The 21,047-nt window shown below is 46.3% G+C and overlaps 1 protein-coding gene across 1 annotated transcript in view; it reads left to right on the plus strand.

Annotated features, from left to right (window-relative positions):
• Positions 1-2,419: 2,419 nt before the first annotated feature.
• LOC124020780 (adhesion G protein-coupled receptor E1-like) overlaps positions 2,420-21,047 on the plus strand; it is a gene marked incomplete at its 3' end in the record, with an annotated part of 29,638 nt that continues 11,010 nt past the window's right edge. The window contains 4 exon segments of the mRNA XM_046336046.1: positions 2,420-2,681; positions 10,952-11,188; positions 15,178-15,303; positions 19,500-19,631. Of these exon segments, the coding sequence (XP_046192002.1) occupies positions 2,651-2,681; positions 10,952-11,188; positions 15,178-15,303; positions 19,500-19,631 (526 nt within the window).

The raw sequence follows: 21,047 nt of genomic DNA on the forward strand, positions 1-21,047 counted from the left end.
ATGTGGACACCCCTTCAAATGAGTGGATTCGGCTATTTCAGCTACACCCGTTACTGACAGGTGTATGAACTCGAACACACAGCCATGCAATCTCCATAGACAAACATTGGTAGTAGAATGGCCTTACTGAAGAGCTCAGTGACTTTCAATGTGGCACCGTCATAGGATGCTTAAAATGTCTTCCCTGCTAGAGCTGTCCCAGTCAACTGTAAGTGCTGTTATTGTGAAGTGGAAACATCTAGGAGCAACAACGGCTTAGTCGCAAAGTGGTAGGCCATACAAGCTCACAGAACGGGATTGCCGAGTGCTGAAGTGTTTAAAAATCATATGTCCTCGGTTGCAACACTCAGTACCAGGTTTCAAACTGCCTCTGGAAGCAACGTCAGCACAAGAACTGTTTGTCAGGAGCTTCATGAAATGAGTTTCTATGGCCGAGCAGCTGCACACAAGTGTAAGATCACCATGCGCAATACCAAGCATTGGCTGCAGTGGTGTGAAGCTTGACGTCATTGGACTCTGGAGCAGTGGAAACGCGTTCTCTTGAGTGTTGAATCACGCATCACCATTTGGCCGTCCGACAGACTAATCTGGGTTTGGCGGATGCCAGGAGAACGCAACCTCCCCCGATGCATAATTCCAACTGTAAAGTTTGGTGAAGGAGGAATAATGGTCTGGGGCTGTTTATCATGGGTCTTAGTTCCAGTGAACGGAAATCTTAACGCTACAGCATACAATGTCATTCTTGACGATTCTGTGCTTCCAACTTTGTGGCAACAATTTGGGGAAGGCCCTTTCCTGTTTCAGCATGACAATGACCTCATGCACAAAGTGAGGTCAATACAGAAATGGTTCGTCGATCAATGTGGAAGAACTTGACTGGCCCGCACAGAGCTCTGACCTCAACCAGATAGAACACTTTTGGGATGAATTGGAATGCCGACTGAGAGCCAGGCCTAATCACCCAACATCAGTGCCCAACCTCACTTATACTCTTGTGGCTGAATGGAAGCAAGTCCACCTCAGCAATGTTCCAACATCTAGTGGAAAGCCTTCCCAGAACAGTGGAGGCTGTTATATCAGCAATGTTCCAACATCTAGTGGAAAGCCTTCCCAGAACAGTGGAGGCTGTTATATCAGCAATGTTCCAACATCTAGTGGAAAGCCTTCCCAGAACAGTGGAGGCTGTTATGGCAGCAAAGGGGAACCAACTTCATATTAATGATCATTATTTTGGAATGAAATGAGATGTTCGACAAGCAGGTGTCCACACACTTTTGGTCACGTAGTGTAACTACTTGACACAATAAAAAGAATGAATTAACCAAAAAACAGAGCAAACTGGAATGCTATTTGGACGTAAACAGAGAGTACACAGTGGCCGAATACCTGACCACTGTGACTGACCCAAAATGAAGGAAATCTTTGCCTCTGTAGAGACTCAGTGAGCATAGCCTTGCTGTTGAGAAGGCTGCCGTGAGAAGACAGGCTACTGCCCACAAAATGAGGTGGAAACTGAGCTGCACTTCCTAACCTCCTGCCAAATGTATGACCATATTAGAAACACATACTTCCCTCAGATTAAACAGACCCACATGGAATTTGAACACAAATCTAAGTATGATAAACTCCCATATCTACTGGGTGAAATCACAGTCTGCCATCATAGCAGCAAGACGTGACCTGTTGCCACAAGAAAAGAGCAACCAGTGAAGAACAAACACCATTGTAAATACAACCTATATTTACGTTGATTTATTTTCTGTTTTGTACTTCAACTATTTACACATCGTTACAGCACAATGTATATAGACATAATATGACATTTGAAATGTCTTTATTACTTTGTAACTTTTGTGAGTGTAATGTTTACTGTTAATTTCTGATTATTTTTTGTTTATTATCTATTTCACTTGCTTTGGGAATGTTAACATATGTTTTCCATGCCAATAAAGCCATTTGAATTGGAAAATAAGAGTGAAACAGAAAGGAGCAAAAGAGAGATAAGGGTGAAAAATAAGGGGGAGTGTAAACCAGGGAAAAGGGGCAGGCTCTAACAGAAAGATAAAGGGGCGGGCTCTAACAGAAAGAGAAAGGGGCGGGCTCTAACAGAAAGAGAAAGGGGCGGGCTCTAACAGACAGAGAAAGGGGCGGTCTCTAACAGACAGAGAAAGGGGCGGGCTCTAACAGAAAGAAAAAGGGGCGGGCTCTAACAGACAGAGAAAGGGGCGGGCTCTAACATAAAGAGAAAGGGGCGGGCTCTAACAGACAGAGAAAGGGGCGGGCTCTAACAGAAAGAGAAAGGGGCGGGCTCTAACAGAAAGAGAAAGGGGCGGGCTCTAACAGACAGAGAAAGGGGCGGGCTCTAACAGAAAGAGAAAGGGAGAGCAGAGAACAAAATAGTAGTTTTTCCAACCACGAGGCGACACAGAGAGTTGTCTCGCCAAAGGAGAGGGAAAATGTCATTGTCTTTTTCTCCTGTTCATGTTCTCACCACTTATCATACGGAATAAAAACCTTGTTAAACTGGGATTTTCTTCAATCTGAATTCAGTAAAACAGATTTAATCTCAGACTGATTCTTCTTGTGGGACTAGTTCTATTAGGATCCTACTAGTTGTCTGGTGTGGATATAATACCAGTCGGTCTCTGAGATGGAGTCCAGAACTCTTCTACTTGTTCTGGGTGAGTCCAACCTTATATATCTTTGGAACTTGACTCTCTTGTGTTTGGGTGTGTGTGTGTGTACGTGTGTGTGTGTGTGTGTGTGTGTGTGTGTGTGTGTGTGTGTGTGTGTGTGTGTGTGTGTGTGTGTGTGTGTGTGTGTGTGTGTGTGTGTGTGTGTGTGTGTGTGTGTGTGTGTGTGTGTGTGTGTGTGTGTGTGTGTGTGAGAGAGAGAGAGAGAGCAACAAATAGAGAGAGGTGGTATTTCATAAATCATCGTTAGTTATTGTTGAATGGCTATTGAATATTCCAACCATGGATGTTCAGCGAATGTTACAACCCTCTCAGACATGTATAAACAACATTATAGACAGTTTTAGTGTGTAAAGATAGTTGTAGTGTGTATAGACAGTTTTAGTGTGTATAGACAGTTTTAGTGTGTAAAGATAGTTGTAGTGTGTAGACAGTTTTAGTGTGTAAAGACAGTTTTAGTGTGTAGACAGTTTTAGTGTGTAAAGACAGTTTTAGTGTGTATAGACAGTTTTAGTATGTAAAGACAGTTTTAGTGTGTATAGACAGTTTTAGTGTGTAAAGATAGTTGTAGTGTGTATACACACTGTTTTACTGTGTATATAGACATTTTTAGTGTGTATAGACAGTTTTAGTGTGTAAAGACAGTTTTAGTGTGTATAGACAGTTTTAGTGTGTAAAGACAGTTTTAGTGTGTATAGACAGTTTTAGTGTGTAAAGACAGTTTTAGTGTGTATAGACAGTTTTAGTGTGTATAGACAGTTTTAGTGTGTATAGACAGTTTTAGTGTGTAAAGACAGTTTTAGTGTGTAAAGACAGTTTTAGTGTGTATAGACAGTTTTAGTGTGTAAAGACAGTTTTAGTGTGTATAGACAGTTTTAGTGTGTAAAGACAGTTTTAGTGTGTATAGACAGTTTTAGTGTGTATAGACAGTTTTAGTGTGTAAAGACAGTTTTAGTGTGTATAGACAGTTTTAGTGTGTATAGACAGATTGGCAGTTCTCAGGGGTCAGCATGTTTTATATTATATTATACTATACTTATACTTTGTTATGTCGTTTTATGTGTTCAGGTTAAGATAATATCTTAATATATGTTAGCTACTATGTTGTGTTATGGATGTAGTACTTTGTTCAGGGTTTGTTCTGTTATTTATTACTGTCAGAATATCACTGTTTCCAGGAAGCAACACAGTGGCACCATTGACACTCGTGGGCTATCTGGAGAATCCCTGAATGAGTCAGAGCTGGGTTCAAATACTACTCAATATCATTGCAAATAGTTCATCTGGACCAAAAAAATAGTGGATAAAGCCCATATGGCACTTCAGACAGGCTAGAAATGGGAGGATCTGAAATGTTTTAAATACTATTTGAACCCAGGCCTGAAACTAGTACAGATTTAACTACTTCTACTGTCTACTTCCTAGTCTAGAGACTGAGAGAGAGAGAGAGAGAGAGAGAGAGAGAGAGAGAGAGAGAGAGAGAGAGAGAGAGAGAGAGAGAGAGAGAGAGAGAGAGATTAACTCTAGCACAGTGTCTATAGTTGAAGGGAGGTATTTACCTTCAACTAGGGGGGGTTGGGGGTTCTACTAAGCTAACATCATGGAATTGTTTTAAGATGGTCATACCAAGGTGATTTGGCTATTTGTTAGGACCCCTTTATTTAAAAACATATACAGAAATGATTTGATGAAATGAAATGTGGCCTTAATGCCATTAGCCAATAGAAACGCAGTGAATAATAGATTCATACATGGAACAACAAATAACCCCCCAAAAACCTAAAGGAAGTTTGTTCTGAAGTGTTTGTCCTTTATCTGAGAGGTATAAGACAGATCAGGACACTATTTAACCCTTTATTTTAGGCCCTAAACTACATCCATACAGCCCTTTTCCCTCAGAACGGCCTCACTTTATCGGGGCAAAAACTCTTCCCTTCAACATATTTGGAACAACACTGAGAGAAGAAGAATATTATATCCCACATAGGCTTGTTGATAGGCTCCCCCTTGTGGGAAATAAATGACAGTGTGATTTCAGAAAGAATGCAGCACCTCAGCTCCAATTATCATTGACATACATCAGCCTCGCTAATAATCATTATATTAATCATTATCATCATCATCATCATTGTCCTACTACTATTACTATTACTACTACTACTGATACTACTACTACTACTACTGCTACTACTACTGTTACTACTACTGATACTACTACTGTTACTACTACTGATACTACTACTACTACTACTGCTACTACTACTGATACTACTACTACTACTATTACTACAACTACTGCTAATCCTCTACTACTACCAATACTACTACTACTACTACTATTATTACTATTGCTACTACTGCAATTGTTACTACTACTCCTGCTAGCACTACTACTACTACTATTATTATTCTATACTACTAACATTCACTCCCAGTCATTCTGAATGCGGATTCTGGTCGTTTCTTAAATAGTGGCGCAAGGAGTTCTGGGATATTAGAATCCTTTAGTTTTGACCTGTATTTTCTGAATCCAGGCTCCAGGGTCTAGTTTAGGACAGTGTAATAATTCCATGAAGAAGCATTCAAATGAAATAAAAAATGAATTGGACCAGCACCATTGCTGGATTCTACAAGATTGTCATTGAAAACGTGACCAGCGATCAGGACATCAAGTAATAAAGTGGCTGTAGATAATTTGAAAAGTGTTTAAATAAGCGCTATGTGTTCGGTGATAACCGGTAGTTAGTTGCAATTCACTATGATTGTGTTACATTTTTACTTTGATGGCAAACTTTCTGTACTGCTAACATTCACTTCTAGTCATTTTTGCTCCGGTGCTGGTCCAATGAATGTGTTTATTTTCGACAGCTCCGCATGCTGCCAGTCCACCCATTAGCATGGGTACACTCATAATGCTGCCAGTCCACCCATTAGCATGGGTACACTCATAATGTTGCCAGTCCACCCATTAGCATGGGTACACTCATAATGCTGCCAGTCCACCCATTAGCATGGGTACACTCATAATGCTGCCAGTCCACCCATTAGCATGGGTACACTCATAATGCTGCCAGTCCACCCATTAGCATGGGTACACTCATAATGCTGCCAGTCCACCCATTAGCATGGGTACACTCATAATGCTGCCAGTCCACCCATTAGCATGGGTACACTCATAATGCTGTCCACCCATTAGCATGGGTACACTCATAATGCTGCCAGTCCACCCATTAGCATGGGTACACTCATAATGCTGCCAGTCCACCCATTAGCATGGGTACACTCATAATGCTGCCAGTCCACCCATTAGCATGGGTACACTCATAATGCTGCCAGTCCACCCATTAGCATGGGTACACTCATAATGCTGCCAGTCCACCCATTAGCATGGGTACACTCATAATGCTGCCAGTCCACCCATTAGCATGGGTACACTCATAATGCTGCCAGTCCACCCATTAGCATGGGTACACTCATAATGCTGCCAGTCCACCCATTAGCATGGGTACACTCATAATGCTGCCAGTCCACCCATTAGCATGGGTACACTCATAATGCTGCCAGTCCACCCATTAGCATGGGTACACTCATAATGCTGCCAGTCCACCCATTAGCATGGGTACACTCATAATGCTGCCAGTCCACCCATTAGCATGGGTACACTCATAATGCTGCCAGTCCACCCATTAGCATGGGTACACTCATAATGCTGCATTAGCAGTCCACCCATTAGCATGGGTACACTCATAATGCTGCCAGTCCACCCATTAGCATGGGTACCCATTGCCAGTCCACCCATTAGCATGGGTACACTCATAATGCTGCCAGTCCACCCATTAGCATGGGTACACTCAGCATGGGCCAGTCCACCCATTAGCATGGGTACACTCATAATGCTGCCAGTCCACCCATTAGCATGGGTACACTCATAATGCTGCCAGTCCACCCATTAGCATGGGTACACTCATAATGCTGCCAGTCCACCCATTAGCATGGGTACACTCATAATGCTGCCAGTCCACCCATTAGCATGGGTACACTCATAATTAGCTGGGCCAGTCCAGTCCACCCATTAGCATGGGTACACTCATAATGCTGCCAGTCCCCCATTAGCATGGGTGCCAGTCCACCCATTAGCATGGGTACACTCATAATGCTGCCAGTCCCCCCATTAGCATGGGTACACTCATAATGCTGCCAGTCCCCCATTAGCATGGGTACACTCATAATGCCAGTCCACCCATTAGCATGGGTACACTCATAATGCTGCCAGTCCACCCATTAGCATGGGTACACTCATAATGCTGCCAGTCCCCCCATTAGCATGGGTACACTCATAATGCCCCCATTAGCAGTCCACCCATTAGCATGGGTACACTCATAATGCTGCCAGTCCACCCATTAGCATGGGTACACTCATAATGCTGCCAGTCTACCCATTAGCATGGGTACACTCATAATGCTGCCAGTCCCCACCATTAGCATGGGTACACTCATAATGCTGCCAGTCCCCCATTAGCATGGGTACACTCATAATGCTGCCAGTCCCCACCATTAGCATGGGTACACTCATAATGCTGCCAGTCCCCCATTAGCCATTATGCTGCCAGCATGGGTACACTCATAATGCTGCCAGTCCCCCCATTAGCATGGGTACACTCATAATGCTGCCAGTCCCCCCATTAGCATGGGTACACTCATAATGCTGCCAGTCCCCACCATTAGCATGGGTACACTCATAATGCTGCCAGTCCACCCATTAGCATGGGTACACTCATAATGCTGCCAGTCCACCCATTAGCATGGGTACACTCATAATGCTGCCAGTCCACCCATTAGCATGGGTACACTCATAATGCTGCCAGTCCCCCATTAGCATGGGTACACTCATAATGCTGCCAGTCCCCCCCATTAGCATGGGTACACTCATAATGCTGCCAGTCCACCCATTAGCATGGGTACACTCATAATGCTGCCAGTCCACCCATTAGCATGGGTACACTCATAATGCTGCCAGTCCCCCCCATTAGCATGGGTCCAGTCCCCCCATTAGCATGGGTACACTCATAATGCTGCCAGTCCACCCATTAGCATGGGTACACTCATAATGCTGCCAGTCCCCCCCATTAGCATGGGTACACTCATAATGCTGCCAGTCCCCACCCATTAGCATGGGTACACTCATAATGCTGCCAGTCCACCCATTAGCATGGGTACACTCATAATGCTGCCAGTCCCCCATTAGCATGGGTAATGCATGCCAGTCCACCCATTAGCATGGGTACACTCATAATGCTGCCAGTCCCACCCATTAGCATGGGTACACTCATAATGCTGCCAGTCCCCCCATTAGCATGGGTACACTCATAATGCTGCCAGTAGAGAGAGCATATGTGGGGTGGCCAGTCCTCTTCTGGCTGTGCCGGGTGGAGATTATAACAGACCCCATTAGCATGGGTACACTCATAATGCTGCCAGTCCCCCCCATTAGCAGCTGCCAGTCCCCCATTAGCATGGGTACACTCATAATGCTGCCAGTCCCCACCATTAGCATGGGTACACTCATAATGCTGCCAGTCCCCCATTAGCATGGGTACACTCATAATGCTGCCAGTCCCCACCATTAGCATGGGTACACTCATAATGCTGCCCAGTCCCCACCATTAGCACTGGGTATCACTCACCAATGCATGGGTACACCATAAGTGCCAGTCCCCCATTAGCATGGGTACACTCATAATGCTGCCAGTCCCCACCATTAGCATGGGTACACTCATAATGCTGCCAGTCCACCCATTAGCATGGGTACACTCATAATGCTGCCAGTCCCCACCATTAGCATGGGTACACTCATAATGCTGCCAGTCCCCACCATTAGCATGGGTACACTCATAATGCTGCCAGTCCACCCATTATGTCATCATTGACTTGGAATGGGGACTTCCATTCTATTCATTCTGGTTCTAAGGTCAATACTCCCCAAAGGCAGCTTGACAAGTAGATTAATTTGTAGCTAGATTTGACTTATAAAAGTTTCTGGATGGTTCTGAAAACTTGCTAAATATTAAACAAAGTCACTTTTATTGACAAAACTGGTCTGATACAAAAGTATTGATGTTTCTATCAAAGTAAACTGGTCTGATCTGATACAAAAGTATTGATGTTTCTATCAAAGTAAACTGGTCTGATCTGATACAAAATTATTGATGTTTCTATCAAAGTAAACTGGTCTGATCTGATACAAAAGTATTGATGTTTCTATCAAAGTAAAAATATATTGTGATTGATGACGTTTGACAGTACAGTGTGGAGGCTGAAACTGACAGTACAGTGTTTAAGGCTGAAACTGACAGTACAGTGTGAAGGCTGAAACTGACAGTACAATGTGGAGGCTGAAACTGACAGTACAGTGTGAAGGCTGAAACTGACAGTACATTGTGGAGGCTGAAACTGACAGTACAGTGTGGAGGCTGAAACTGACAGTACAGTGTGGAGGCTGAAACTGACAGTACAGTGTGGAGGCTGAAACTGACAGTACAGTGTGGAGGCTGAAACTGACAGTACAGTGTGGAGGCTGAAACTGACAGTACAGTGTGGAGGCTGAAACTGACAGTACAGTATGGAGGCTGAAACTGACAGTACAGTGTGGAGGCTGAAACTGGCAGTACAGTGTGGAGGCTGAAACTGACAGTACAGTGTGAAGGCTGAAACTGGCAGTACAGTGTGAAGGCTGAAACTGACTACAGTGTGAAGGCTAAAACTGACAGTACAGTGTGGAGGCTGAAACTGACAGTACAGTGTGAAGGCTGAAACTGACAGTACAGTGTGAACGCTGAAACTGACAGTACAGTGTGGAGGCTGAAACTGACAGTACAGTGTGAAGGCTGAAACTGACAGTACAGTGTGAAAGCTGAAACTGCTCCTCCAATCGAAATCCCTGATCGCATTTACAGGATTAGAAATCGTGACTAGGACAGTACAGTGTGAAGGCTGAAACTGCTCCTCCAATAGAAATCCCTGATCGCATTTACAGGATTAGAAATCGTGACTAGGACAGTACAGTGTGAAGGCTGAAACTGCTCCTCCAATAGAAATCTCTGATCGCATTTACAGGATTAGAAATCGTGACTAGCGGTCGGGAAATAAAAGTAATGATGAATCATTTTGAATCTTTTTAACTTCTCTCATTGACTTCTCAAACCCCAAACTGCCCTGATCTGCTTGGTCTATTATGCAAGCGTTCCATATTGCGCATATGGGTTAAGACTGCTGGACAGAGAGCGCCGACCTCTGCTGTACGCTTCTTGTTTTATCTAGTTTTATCTAGAAAGATCGCTCAGGGCGTAGAACCACACAGGAATCTATCTTGAAATCACAGCACACCACTATTGATTGGGCTCGTTAGTGGCACAGCGGTCTAAGGCACTGCATCTCAGTGCTAGAGGCGTCACTACAGACACCCTGGTTAGGATCCAGGCTGTATCACAGCGGTCTAAGGTACTTCATCTCAGTGCTAGAGGCGTCACTACAGACACCCTGGTTAGGATCCAGGCTGTATCACAGCGGTCTAAGGTACTTCATCTCAGTGCTAGAGGCGTCACTACAGACACCCTGGTTAGGATCCAGGCTGTATCACAGCGGTCTAAGGCACTGCATCTCAGTGCTAGAGGCGTCACTACAGACACCCTGGTTAGGATCCAGGCTGTATCACAGCGGTCTAAGGCACTGCATCTCAGTGCTAGAGGCGTCACTACAGACACCCTGGTTAGGATCCAGGCTGTATCACAGCGGTCTAAGGTACTTCATCTCAGTGCTAGAGGCGTCACTACAGACACCCTGGTTAGGATCCAGGCTGTATCACAGCGGTCTAAGGCACTGCATCTCAGTGCTAGAGGCGTCACTACAGTTGTTTGACAACTGGCCGTGATTGGGAGTCCCAGAGGGCGGAGCACAATTTGCCCCAAAGGCTTCAGAAAGCCTCCCATTGGTAGTTGTTTGGTTAAGTAATACCCCCCCACCTTCTCTCTCTCTCTGTGTCTGAATCTCCCTCCCTCCCGTCTGTCTGTCTGTCTGTCTGTCTGTCTGTCTGTCTGTCTGTCTGTCTGTCTGTCTGTCTGTCTGTCTGTCTGTCTGTCTGTCTGTCTGTCTGTCTGTCTGTCTGTCTGTCTGTCTGTCTGTCTGTCTGTCTGTCTGTCTGTCTGTCTGTCTGTCTGTGTCGCTCTCTCACTGCCTCTCTCTCACTTTCTCTCTCCTCGCAGGTCTTCAATTCACTCTACTGGGGAACATAGAGGCCAGAGTTTGCGGCCTGGGCTTCATTGCCAATGGGAGTCAACAATGTGATGATACAGATGAGTGTAAAGAGTTGGACAGTAACCCACCCTGTGGAAGTAATGCCGCATGTTACAACACATATGGAAGCTTCTACTGTCACTGTCTACCTGGGTTCAGATCCACGACAACTTTAAAGTTTACTCCTTTCACTGGGGAGTGTAAGGGTGAGGATTCAAGTGTCTGAGTGTGTGTGTGTGTGTGTGTGTGTGTGTGTGTGTGTGTGTGTGTGTGTGTGTGTGTGTGTGTGTGTGTGTGTGTGTGTGTGTGTGTGTGTGTGTGTGTGTGTGTGTGTGTGTGTGTGTGTGTGTGTGTGTGTGTGTGTGTGTGTGTGTGTGTGTGAGTGTGAATGCTACATGTCAAGGGAATTAAACATTGCTTTGGCTCCTATCTCCTTATTTCCTCTGTTCAGGAAGTTGTTGTTATGCACGTGAATGAGGACCCAAAAGCGACTTAGCGAAAACAGAGTCTTTATTCCAGTAAAACTCAAGACGAAAACAAAACATGAAAAAACTTAATTCCACTCGTAGTGACGAGGACAGACTGGAGACTCGACCATTGACTGCAGGTTGCCTCGGGAAGGCACCGACCGTAGCAGACTAAGGCACCTGCTACACGCAGCATCTGAAGGAGACAAGACACGACAGGGCGAGACAATGACACAGCACAGCGAACATCATACAAGGATCCGACAGGACAGAAACGGAAAACAAGGGGATAAATAGGGACTCTAATCAGAGGACAAGATAGGGGACAGGTGTGAAAAGACTAAATGAGAGAGTAGGAGAATGCGGAACAGCTGGGAGCAGGAACGGAACGATAGAGAGAGGAGAGAGAGGGAGGGGGAGAGAGAGGGATAGAAAAAAGGGAACGAACCTAATAAGACCAGCAGGGGGAAACGAACAGAAGGGAAAGCATAATGACAAGACAATATAAGACAAAACATGACAGTACCCCCCCCCACTCACCGAGCGCCTCCTGGCGCACTCGAGGAGGAATCCTGGCGGCAACGGAGGAAATCATCAATCAGGGAACGGTCCAGCACGTCCCGAGATGGAACCCAACTCCTCTCCTCAGGACCGTAACCCTCCCAATCCACTAAGTATTGGTGACCACGTCCCCGAGAACGCATGTCCATGATCCTACGTACCTTGTAAATAGGTGCGCCCTCGACAAGGACGGGGGGGGGGGGAGACGAACGGGGGTGCGAAGAAAGGGCTTGACACAGGAGACATGGAAGACAGGATGGACGCGACGAAGATGTCGCGGAAGAAGCAGTCGCACAGCGACAGGATTGACGACCTGGGAGACACGGAACGGACCAATGAACCGCGGAGTCAACTTACGAGAAGCTGTCGTAAGGGGAAGGTTACGAGTGGAAAGCCACACTCTCTGGCCGCAACAATACCTAGGGCTCTTAATCCTACGTTTATTGGCGGCTCTCACAGTCTGCGCCCTGTAACGGCAAAGTGCAGACCTCACCCTCCTCCAGGTGCTCTCACAACGTTGGACAAACGCCTGAGCGGCGGGAACGCTGGACTCGGCGAGCTGGGACGAGAACAGAGGAGGCTGGTAACCCAGACTACTCTGAAACGGAGATAGCCCTGTAGCAGACGAAGTAAGCGAGTTGTGAGCGTATTCTGCCCAGGGAAGCTGTTCTGCCCAAGACGCAGGGTTTCTAAAAGAAAGACTGCGTAGTATGCGACCAATCGTCTGATTGGCCCTTTCTGCTTGACCGTTAGACTGGGGATGAAAACCGGAAGAGAGACTGACGGAAGCACCAATCAAATGACAGAACTCCCTCCAAAACTGTGACGTGAATTGCGGACCTCTGTCTGAAACGGCGTCTAACGGGAGGCCATGAATTCTGAACACATTCTCGATGATGATCTGTGCCGTCTCCTTAGCGGAAGGAAGCTTAGCGAGGGGAATGAAATGTGCCGCCTTAGAGAACCTATCGACAACCGTAAGAATCACAGTCTTCCCCGCAGACAAAGGCAGACCGGTAATGAAGTCTAAGGCGATGTGAGACCATGGTCGAGAAGGAATGGGAAGCGGTCTGAGACGACCGGCAGGAGGAGAGTTACCTGACTTAGTCTGCGCGCAGTCCGAACAAGCAGCCACGAAACGGCGCGTGTCACGCTCCTGAGTAGGCCACCAAAAGCGCTGGCGAATAGAAGCAAGAGTACCTCGAACGCCGGGATGGCCAGCTAACTTGGCAGAGTGAGCCCACTGAAGAACAGCCAGACGAGTAGAAACAGGAACGAAAAGAAGGTTACTAGGACAAGCGCGCGGCGACGCAGTGTGAGTGAGTGCTTGCTTAACCTGTCTCTCAATTCCCCAGACTGTCAACCCGACAACACGCCCATAAGGAAGAATCCCCTCGGGATCAGTAGAAGCCACAGAAGAACTAAAGAGACGGGATAAGGCATCAGGCTTGGTGTTCTTATTACCCGGGCGATAAGAAATCACAAACTCGAAACGAGCGAAAAACAACGCCCAACGAGCTTGACGCCTGCTACACGCAGCCGAACCGGTCCGGCGTAGATGGACCGACATAGTAGTACAGGATCTTGATGGAGAGACCTGAGTAGTAGCGCTCACCAGTAGCCCTCCGCTTACTGATGAGCTCTGGCCTTTTACTGGACATGAATTGACAAAATGTCCAGAAAAACCGCAATAGAGGCACAGGCGGTTGGTGATCCTCCGTTCCCTCTCTTTAGTCGAGATGCGAATACCTCCCAGCTGCATGGGCTCAGTCTCTGAGCCGGAGGAAGGAGATGGTTGCGATGCGGAGAGGGGGAACACCGTTAACGCGAGCTCTCTTCCACGAGCTCGGTGACGAAGATCTACCCGTCGTTCTATGCGGATGGCGAGTGCAATCAAAGAGTCCACACTGGAAGGAACCTCCCGGGAGAGAATCTCATCCTTAACCTCTGTGTGGAGTCCCTCCAGAAAACGAGCGAGCAGCGCCGGCTCGTTCCAGTCACTAGAGGCAGCAAGAGTGCGAAACTCTATAGAGTAATCCGTTATGGATCGATCACCTTGACATAGGGAAGCCAGGGCCCTAGAAGCCTCCCTACCAAAAACTGAACGATCAAAAACCCGTATCATCTCCTCTTTAAAGTTCAGGTAATTGTTAGAACAATCAGCCCTTGCCTCCCAGATAACTGTGCCCCACTCTCGAGCCCGGCCAGTAAGGAGTGATATGACGTAAGCAACCCGAGCTCTCTCTCTTGAGTATGTGTTGGGTTGGAGAGAGAACACAATATCACACTGGGTGAGAAAGGAGCGGCACTCAGTGGGCTGCCCGGAGTAACAAGGTGGGTTATTAACCCTAGGTTCCGGAGACTCGGCAGACCAGGAAGTAGCTGGTGGCACGAGACGAAGACTCTGGAACTGTCCAGAGAGGTCGGAAACCTGAGCGGCCAGGGTCTCAACGGCATGACGAGCAGCAGACAATTCCTGCTCGTGTCTGCCGAGCATAGCTCCCTGGATCTCGACGGCAGTGTTACGAGAATCCGTAGTCGCTGGGTCCATTCTTGGTCGGATCCTTCTGTTATGCACGTGAATGAGGACCCAAAAGCGACTTAGCGAAAACAGAGTCTTTATTCCAGTAAAACTCAAGACGAAAACAAAACATGAAAAAACTTAATTCCACTCGTAGTGACGAGGACAGACTGGAGACTCGACCATTGACTGCAGGTTGCCTCGGGAAGGCATCGACCGTAGCAGACTAAGGCACCTGCTACACGCAGCATCTGAAGGAGACAAGACACGACAGGGCGAGACAATGACACAGCACAGCGAACATCATACAAGGATCCGACAGGACAGAAACGGAAAACAAGGGGAGAAATAGGGACTCTAATCAGAGGACAAGATAGGGGACAGGTGTGAAAAGACTAAATGAGAGAGTAGGAGAATGAGGAACAGCTGGGAGCAGGAACGGAACGATAGAGAGAGGAGAAAGAGGGAGGGGGAGAGAGAGGGATAGAAAAAAGGGAACGAACCTAATAAGACCAGCAGGGGGAAACGAACAGAAGGGAAAGCATAATGACAAGACAATATAAGACAAAACATGACAGTTGTCCAATAGAAAAGTGTTTTTGTTGCAAAACACATTTTTTGAACACATATTTCCTTCTCTCTTCAGACCTCAATGAGTGCCTGGAGAAACCACCGGTTTGTGGCAGCAACACCATTTGCCTCAACACCATCGGGAGCTACAACTGCCAATGTCAACCTGGGTTCAGAGCTACTTACGCTGGACACTGTGCAGGTGAGTCCAAAAAGAGAGCATCAATGTGTGTGTGTGTGTGTGTGTGTGTGTGTGTGTGTGTGTGTGTGTGTGTGTGTGTGTGTGTGTGTGTGTGTGTGTGTGTGTGTGTGTGTGTGTGTGTGTGTGTGTGTGTGTGTGTGTGTGTGTGTGTGTGTGTGTGTGTGTGTGATGCGAGTATCTCAGCTTAGCTTGTGTGTGTGTGTGTGTGTCCACTACAGATGCGGATGAGTGTTTGTGGGTTCCCCCGGTGTGTGGCGCTCTGGGGATATGCACAAACACACCTGGCCGATACACCTGCACCTGTCCGTCAGGGCTCAGTAACAACGGCAACAACACTGTGTGTGTGTGAGATCATGACTATAAGACTGTGGTTAGACAGCAGTCCTCACACACACAGAGGGTCTTTATGAAGTGATATATAGACTATCTCCCTTCAACAATTGACACAGTGTCTGAGTTCATCCCTCTCTTCATCCTTCTCTCTCTCTCTCTCTCTCTCTCTCTGTCTGTCTGTCTGTCTGTCTGTCTGTCTGTCTGTCTGTCTGTCTGTCTGTCTGTCTGTCTGTCTGTCTGTCTGTCTGTCTGTCTGTCTGTCTGTCTGTCTGTCTGTCTGTCTGTCTGTCTGTCTGTCTGTCTGTCTGTCTGTCTGTCTGTCTGTCTGTCTGTCTGTCTGTCTGTCTGTCTGTCTGTCTGTCTGTCTGTCTGTCTGTCTGTCTGTCTGTCTGTATTTCTCTCCTTTTTTCCATCTCTCTCTCCCTCTCTGCCACCCTCTCTGTCCCTCCCTGAGACGTGGAATTAGATTGCTCTGACCTCTTACCTATGAAATCTAACGTCTGACCTTCGACCCTGTGACCCTCACTCTTTGAAGACACCTGTCAGATCTCACAATGCCTGGAAAACATGTTTAAAAAATCAGTTAACCCCGTCACAGGATATAGCAGCAATTTGATGCCCGACTGCACAGTTGATGACGTGGCACGCAGCCATTGGTGCAATGTAATAATTACAATTGAGTCAGGCTGGAATGTGACCACGTAAATCAGGGGATTCCAAAACTCTCCTCTGGGACACAAAGCCTTCCGTGTATTGTAGCTATTCCACAGTTAGTTCACCTGATTCAACTTGTCAACTAATCCTAAAGAACTTGACGAGGTGAATCAGGTGAGATAGTTCAGGAATATAACAAAGTGGTGAAATGTTTGGGTGTCCCAGAGGAGAGGTTTGAGAACCACTGACTTTAATGGCCCTAAACCTGATTGAACTGTGACACCTACACTGACTTAAATGCCCCTAAACCTGATTGAACTGTGACCCCCACACTGACTTAAATTCCCCTAAACCTGATTGAACTGTGACCCCCACACTGACTTAAATGGCCCTAAACCTAAACGGCCCTAAACCTGATTGAACTGTGACCCCCACACTGACTTTAATGCCCCTAAACCTGATTGAACTGTGACCCCCACACTGACTTAAATACCCCTAAACCTGATTGAACTGTGACCCCCACACTGACTTAAATACCCCTAAACCTGATTGAACTGTGACCCCCACACTGACTTTAATGCCCCTAAACCTGATTGAACTGTGACCCCTACACTGACTTAAATACTCCTAAACCTGATTGAACTGTGACCCCCACACTGACTTTAATGCCCCTAAACCTGATTGAACTGTGACCACTACACTGACTTAAATGCCCCTAAACCTGATTGAACTGTGACCCCCACACTGACTTTAATGCCCCTAAACCTGATTGAACTGTGACCCCTACACTGACTTAAATACCCCTAAACCTGATTGAACTGTGACATCCACACTGACTTAAATGCCCCTAAACCTGATTGAACTGTGACCCCCACACTGACTTAAATGCCCCTAAACCTGATTGAACTGTGACCCCCACACTGACTTAAATGCCCCTAAACCTGATTGAACTGTGACCCCCACACTGACTTTAATGCCCCTAAACCTGATTGAACTGCGACCCCCACACTGACTTAAATGCCCCTAAACCTGATTGAACTGTGACCCCCACACTGACTTTAATGCCCCTAAACCTGATTGAACTGTGACCCCCACACTGACTTTAATGCCCCTAAACCTGATTGAACTGTGAACCCTACACTGACTTAAATACTCCTAAACCTGATTGAACTGTGACCCCCACACTGACTTTAATGCCCCTAAACCTGATTGAACTGTGACCCCTACACTGACTTAAATACCCCTAAACCTGATTGAACTGTGACCCCCACACTGACTTAAATGCCCCTAAACCTGATTGAACTGTGACCCCCACACTGACTTTAATGCCCCTAAACCTGATTGAACTGTGACCCCCACACTGACTTAAATGCCCCTAAACCTGATTGAACTGTGACCCCCACACTGACTTAAATGCCCCTAAACCTGATTGAACTGTGACCCCTACACTGACTTAAATACCCCTAAACCTGATTGAACTGTGACCCCCACACTGACTTTAATGCCCCTAAACCTGATTGAACTGTGACCCCTACACTGACTTAAATGTCCCTAAACCTGATTGAACTGTGACCCTCACACTGACTTTAATGCCCCTAAACCTGATTGAACTGTGACCCCCACACTGACTTAAATGCCCCTAAACCTGATTGAACTGTGACCCCTACATTGACTTAAATGTCCCTAAACCTGATTGAACTGTGACCCCCACACTGACTTAAATGCCCCTAAACCTGATTGAACTGTGACCCCCACACTGACTTTAATGCCCCTAAACCTGATTGAACTGTGACCCCCACACTGACTTAAATGCCCCTAAACCTGATTGAACTGTGACCCCCACACTGACTTTAATGCCCCTAAACCTGATTGAACTGTAACCCCCACACTGACTTAAATGCCCCTAAACCTGATTGAACTGTGACCCCCACACTGACTTAAATGCCCCTAAACCTGATTGAACTGTGACCCCCACACTGACTTTAATGGCCCTAAACTTGATTGAACTGTGACCCCCACACTGACTTAAATGCCCCTAAACCTGATTGAACTGTGACCCCTACAATGACTTAAATACCCCTAAACCTGATTGAACTGTGACCCCCACACTGACTTTAATGCCCCTAAACCTGATTGAACTGTGACCCCCACACTGACTTTAATGCCCCTAAACCTGATTGAACTGTGACCCCTACACTGACTTAAATACCCCTAAACCTGATTGAACTGTGACCCCCACACTGACTTTAATGCCCCTAAACCTGATTGAACTGTGACCCCTACACTGACTTAAATGTCCCTAAACCTGATTGAACTGTGACCCTCACACTGACTTAAATGCTCCTAAACCTGATTGAACTGTGACCCCCACACTGACTTTAATGCCCCTAAACCTGATTGAACTGTGACCCCTACACTGACTTAAATGTCCCTAAACCTGATTGAACTGTGACCCCCACACTGACTTTAATGCCCCTAAACCTGATTGAACTGTGACCCCTACACTGACTTAAATACCCCTAAACCTGATTGAACTGTGACCCCCACACTGACTTGCATGCAGCAGTTCTGAGACTGTCTGAATGGCTTACTCTATCTAGATAATCTCTCTCTCTCTCTTTCTCTTTCTCTCACTTTCTTTTTCTCTCCCTCTATTTCTCTCTCATTCTCACTGTCTCTTACCATCATTATCCTCCTATTTTTCCTCTTCCTCCTTATTATCAGCTGTCTGAGCTGCTTACCGATCGCTGCAGCTGTACACAGCCCATCTGTAAATAGTCCATCCAATCTACCTACCTCATCCCCATATTGTTTAAATGAACTTTTTTGCTCTTTTGCACACCAGTATTTCTATTTGCACATCATCTGCTCATCTATCACTCCAGTGTTCATTTGCTAAATTGTAATTATTTCTCTGCTATGGCCTATTTATTGCCTTACCTCCTCACGCCATTTGCACACACTGTATATACACTTTTTCTATTGTGTTATCGACTGTACGTTTGTTTATTCCGTGTGTAACTCTGTGTTGTTGTATGTGTCACACTGCTTTGCTTTATCTTGGCCAGGTCACAGTTGTAAATTAGAACTTGTTCTCAACTGGCCTACCTGATTAAATAAAGGTGAAATAAAATTTAAAAAATCATTTAAAAAATCATCATTATCCCCCACCCTACACTCATCTCTCTTTTTATCTCTCTCTCCCTCAGACATAGATGAGTGTAATGAGATCGCTGGTATCTGTGGAGTGGGCGGGGACTGCCAGAACCAGAAAGGAAGCTACAGTTGCCTCTGTCACCCTGGATACAGTAACTACGACAACAAACAGGCTCAGTGCTCAGGTGATTGTAGAATCTGTTACTATGACGCGTTGCTTCCCATGACACCATACATTACAATACGATCACTTTGTCTCTTAGAAGAGGAAGGCCTGGATTGGAAATATAACTAGGCTCCTATTTTAACAGTCCTAAATTACAGCTCTATCTAAAATAACATAACAACAACTACATGACCAAAAGTATGTGGACGCCTTCTCGTCCAATTCATGGGCATTAATATGGAGTTGATCCTCCCTTTGCTGCTATAACAGCCTCCACTCTTCTGGGAAGGCTTTAATATGGAGTTGGTCCTCCCCTTTGCTGCTATAACAGCCTCCACTCTTCTGGGAAAGCTGTTCACTAGATATTGGAACATTTCTGTGGAGACTTGCTACCATTCAGTCAAAAGAGCATTAGTGAGGTCGGGCACTGATGTTGGGCGATTAGGCCTGGCTCACAGTCAGCATTCCAATTCATCCCAAAGGTGTATGATAGGGTTGAGGTCGGGGCTCTGTGCAGGCAAGTCAAGTTCTTCCACACCGATCTCGACAAACCATTTCTGTATGGACCTCGCTTTGCTGTAACAGGAAATGTCCTTCCCCAGACGGTTGCCACAAAGTTGGAAGCACAGAATTGTCTACAATGTAATTATATTCTGTAGCTTTCAGCTTTCCCTTCACTGGAACTAAGGGGCCTATCGTGAACCATGAAAAACAGCTCCAGATCATTAGTCCTCCTCAACCAAACTTTACACTTGGCACAATATATTCTGGATTGTAGCAGTCATCTGCCAAACACAGATTAGTCCGTCGGACTGCCAGATGGTGAAGCATGATTCATCACTAAAGAGAATGTGTTTCCACTGCTCCAATCACGGTGAGCTTTCCACCGCACCAGCCGACGCTTGGCATTGCACATGGTGATCTCAGGCTTGTGTGCGGCTGCTCGGCCATGGAAACCCATTTCATGAAGTTCCCGATGAACAGTTCTTGTGCGGACGTTGCTTCAAGAGGCCGTTTTTAACTCGTAGTGAGTCCTGCAACTGAGAACAGACAACCTTTCCGCTCTATCCACTTCAGCACTCGACAGTCCCATTCTGTGAGTTTGTGTGGCCTTCCACTTCAGCACTCGACAGTCCCATTCTGTGAGTTTGTGTGGCCTTCCACTTCAGCACTCGACAGTCCCATTCTGTGAGTTTGTGTGGCCTTCCACTTCAGCACTCGACAGTCCCATTCTGTGAGTTTGTGTGGCCTTCCACTTCAGCACTCGACAGTCCCATTCTGTGAGTTTGTGTGGCCTTCCACTTCAGCACTCGACAGTCCCATTCTGTGAGTTTGTGTGGCCTTCCACTTCAGCACTCGACAGTCCCATGCTGTGAGTTTGTGTGGCCTTCCACTTCAGCACTCGACAGTCCCATTCTGTGAGTTTGTGTGGCCT

Source organism: Oncorhynchus gorbuscha, unplaced genomic scaffold, assembly GCF_021184085.1.
Source record: "Oncorhynchus gorbuscha isolate QuinsamMale2020 ecotype Even-year unplaced genomic scaffold, OgorEven_v1.0 Un_scaffold_907, whole genome shotgun sequence".
NCBI lineage: Eukaryota > Metazoa > Chordata > Actinopteri > Salmoniformes > Salmonidae > Oncorhynchus > Oncorhynchus gorbuscha.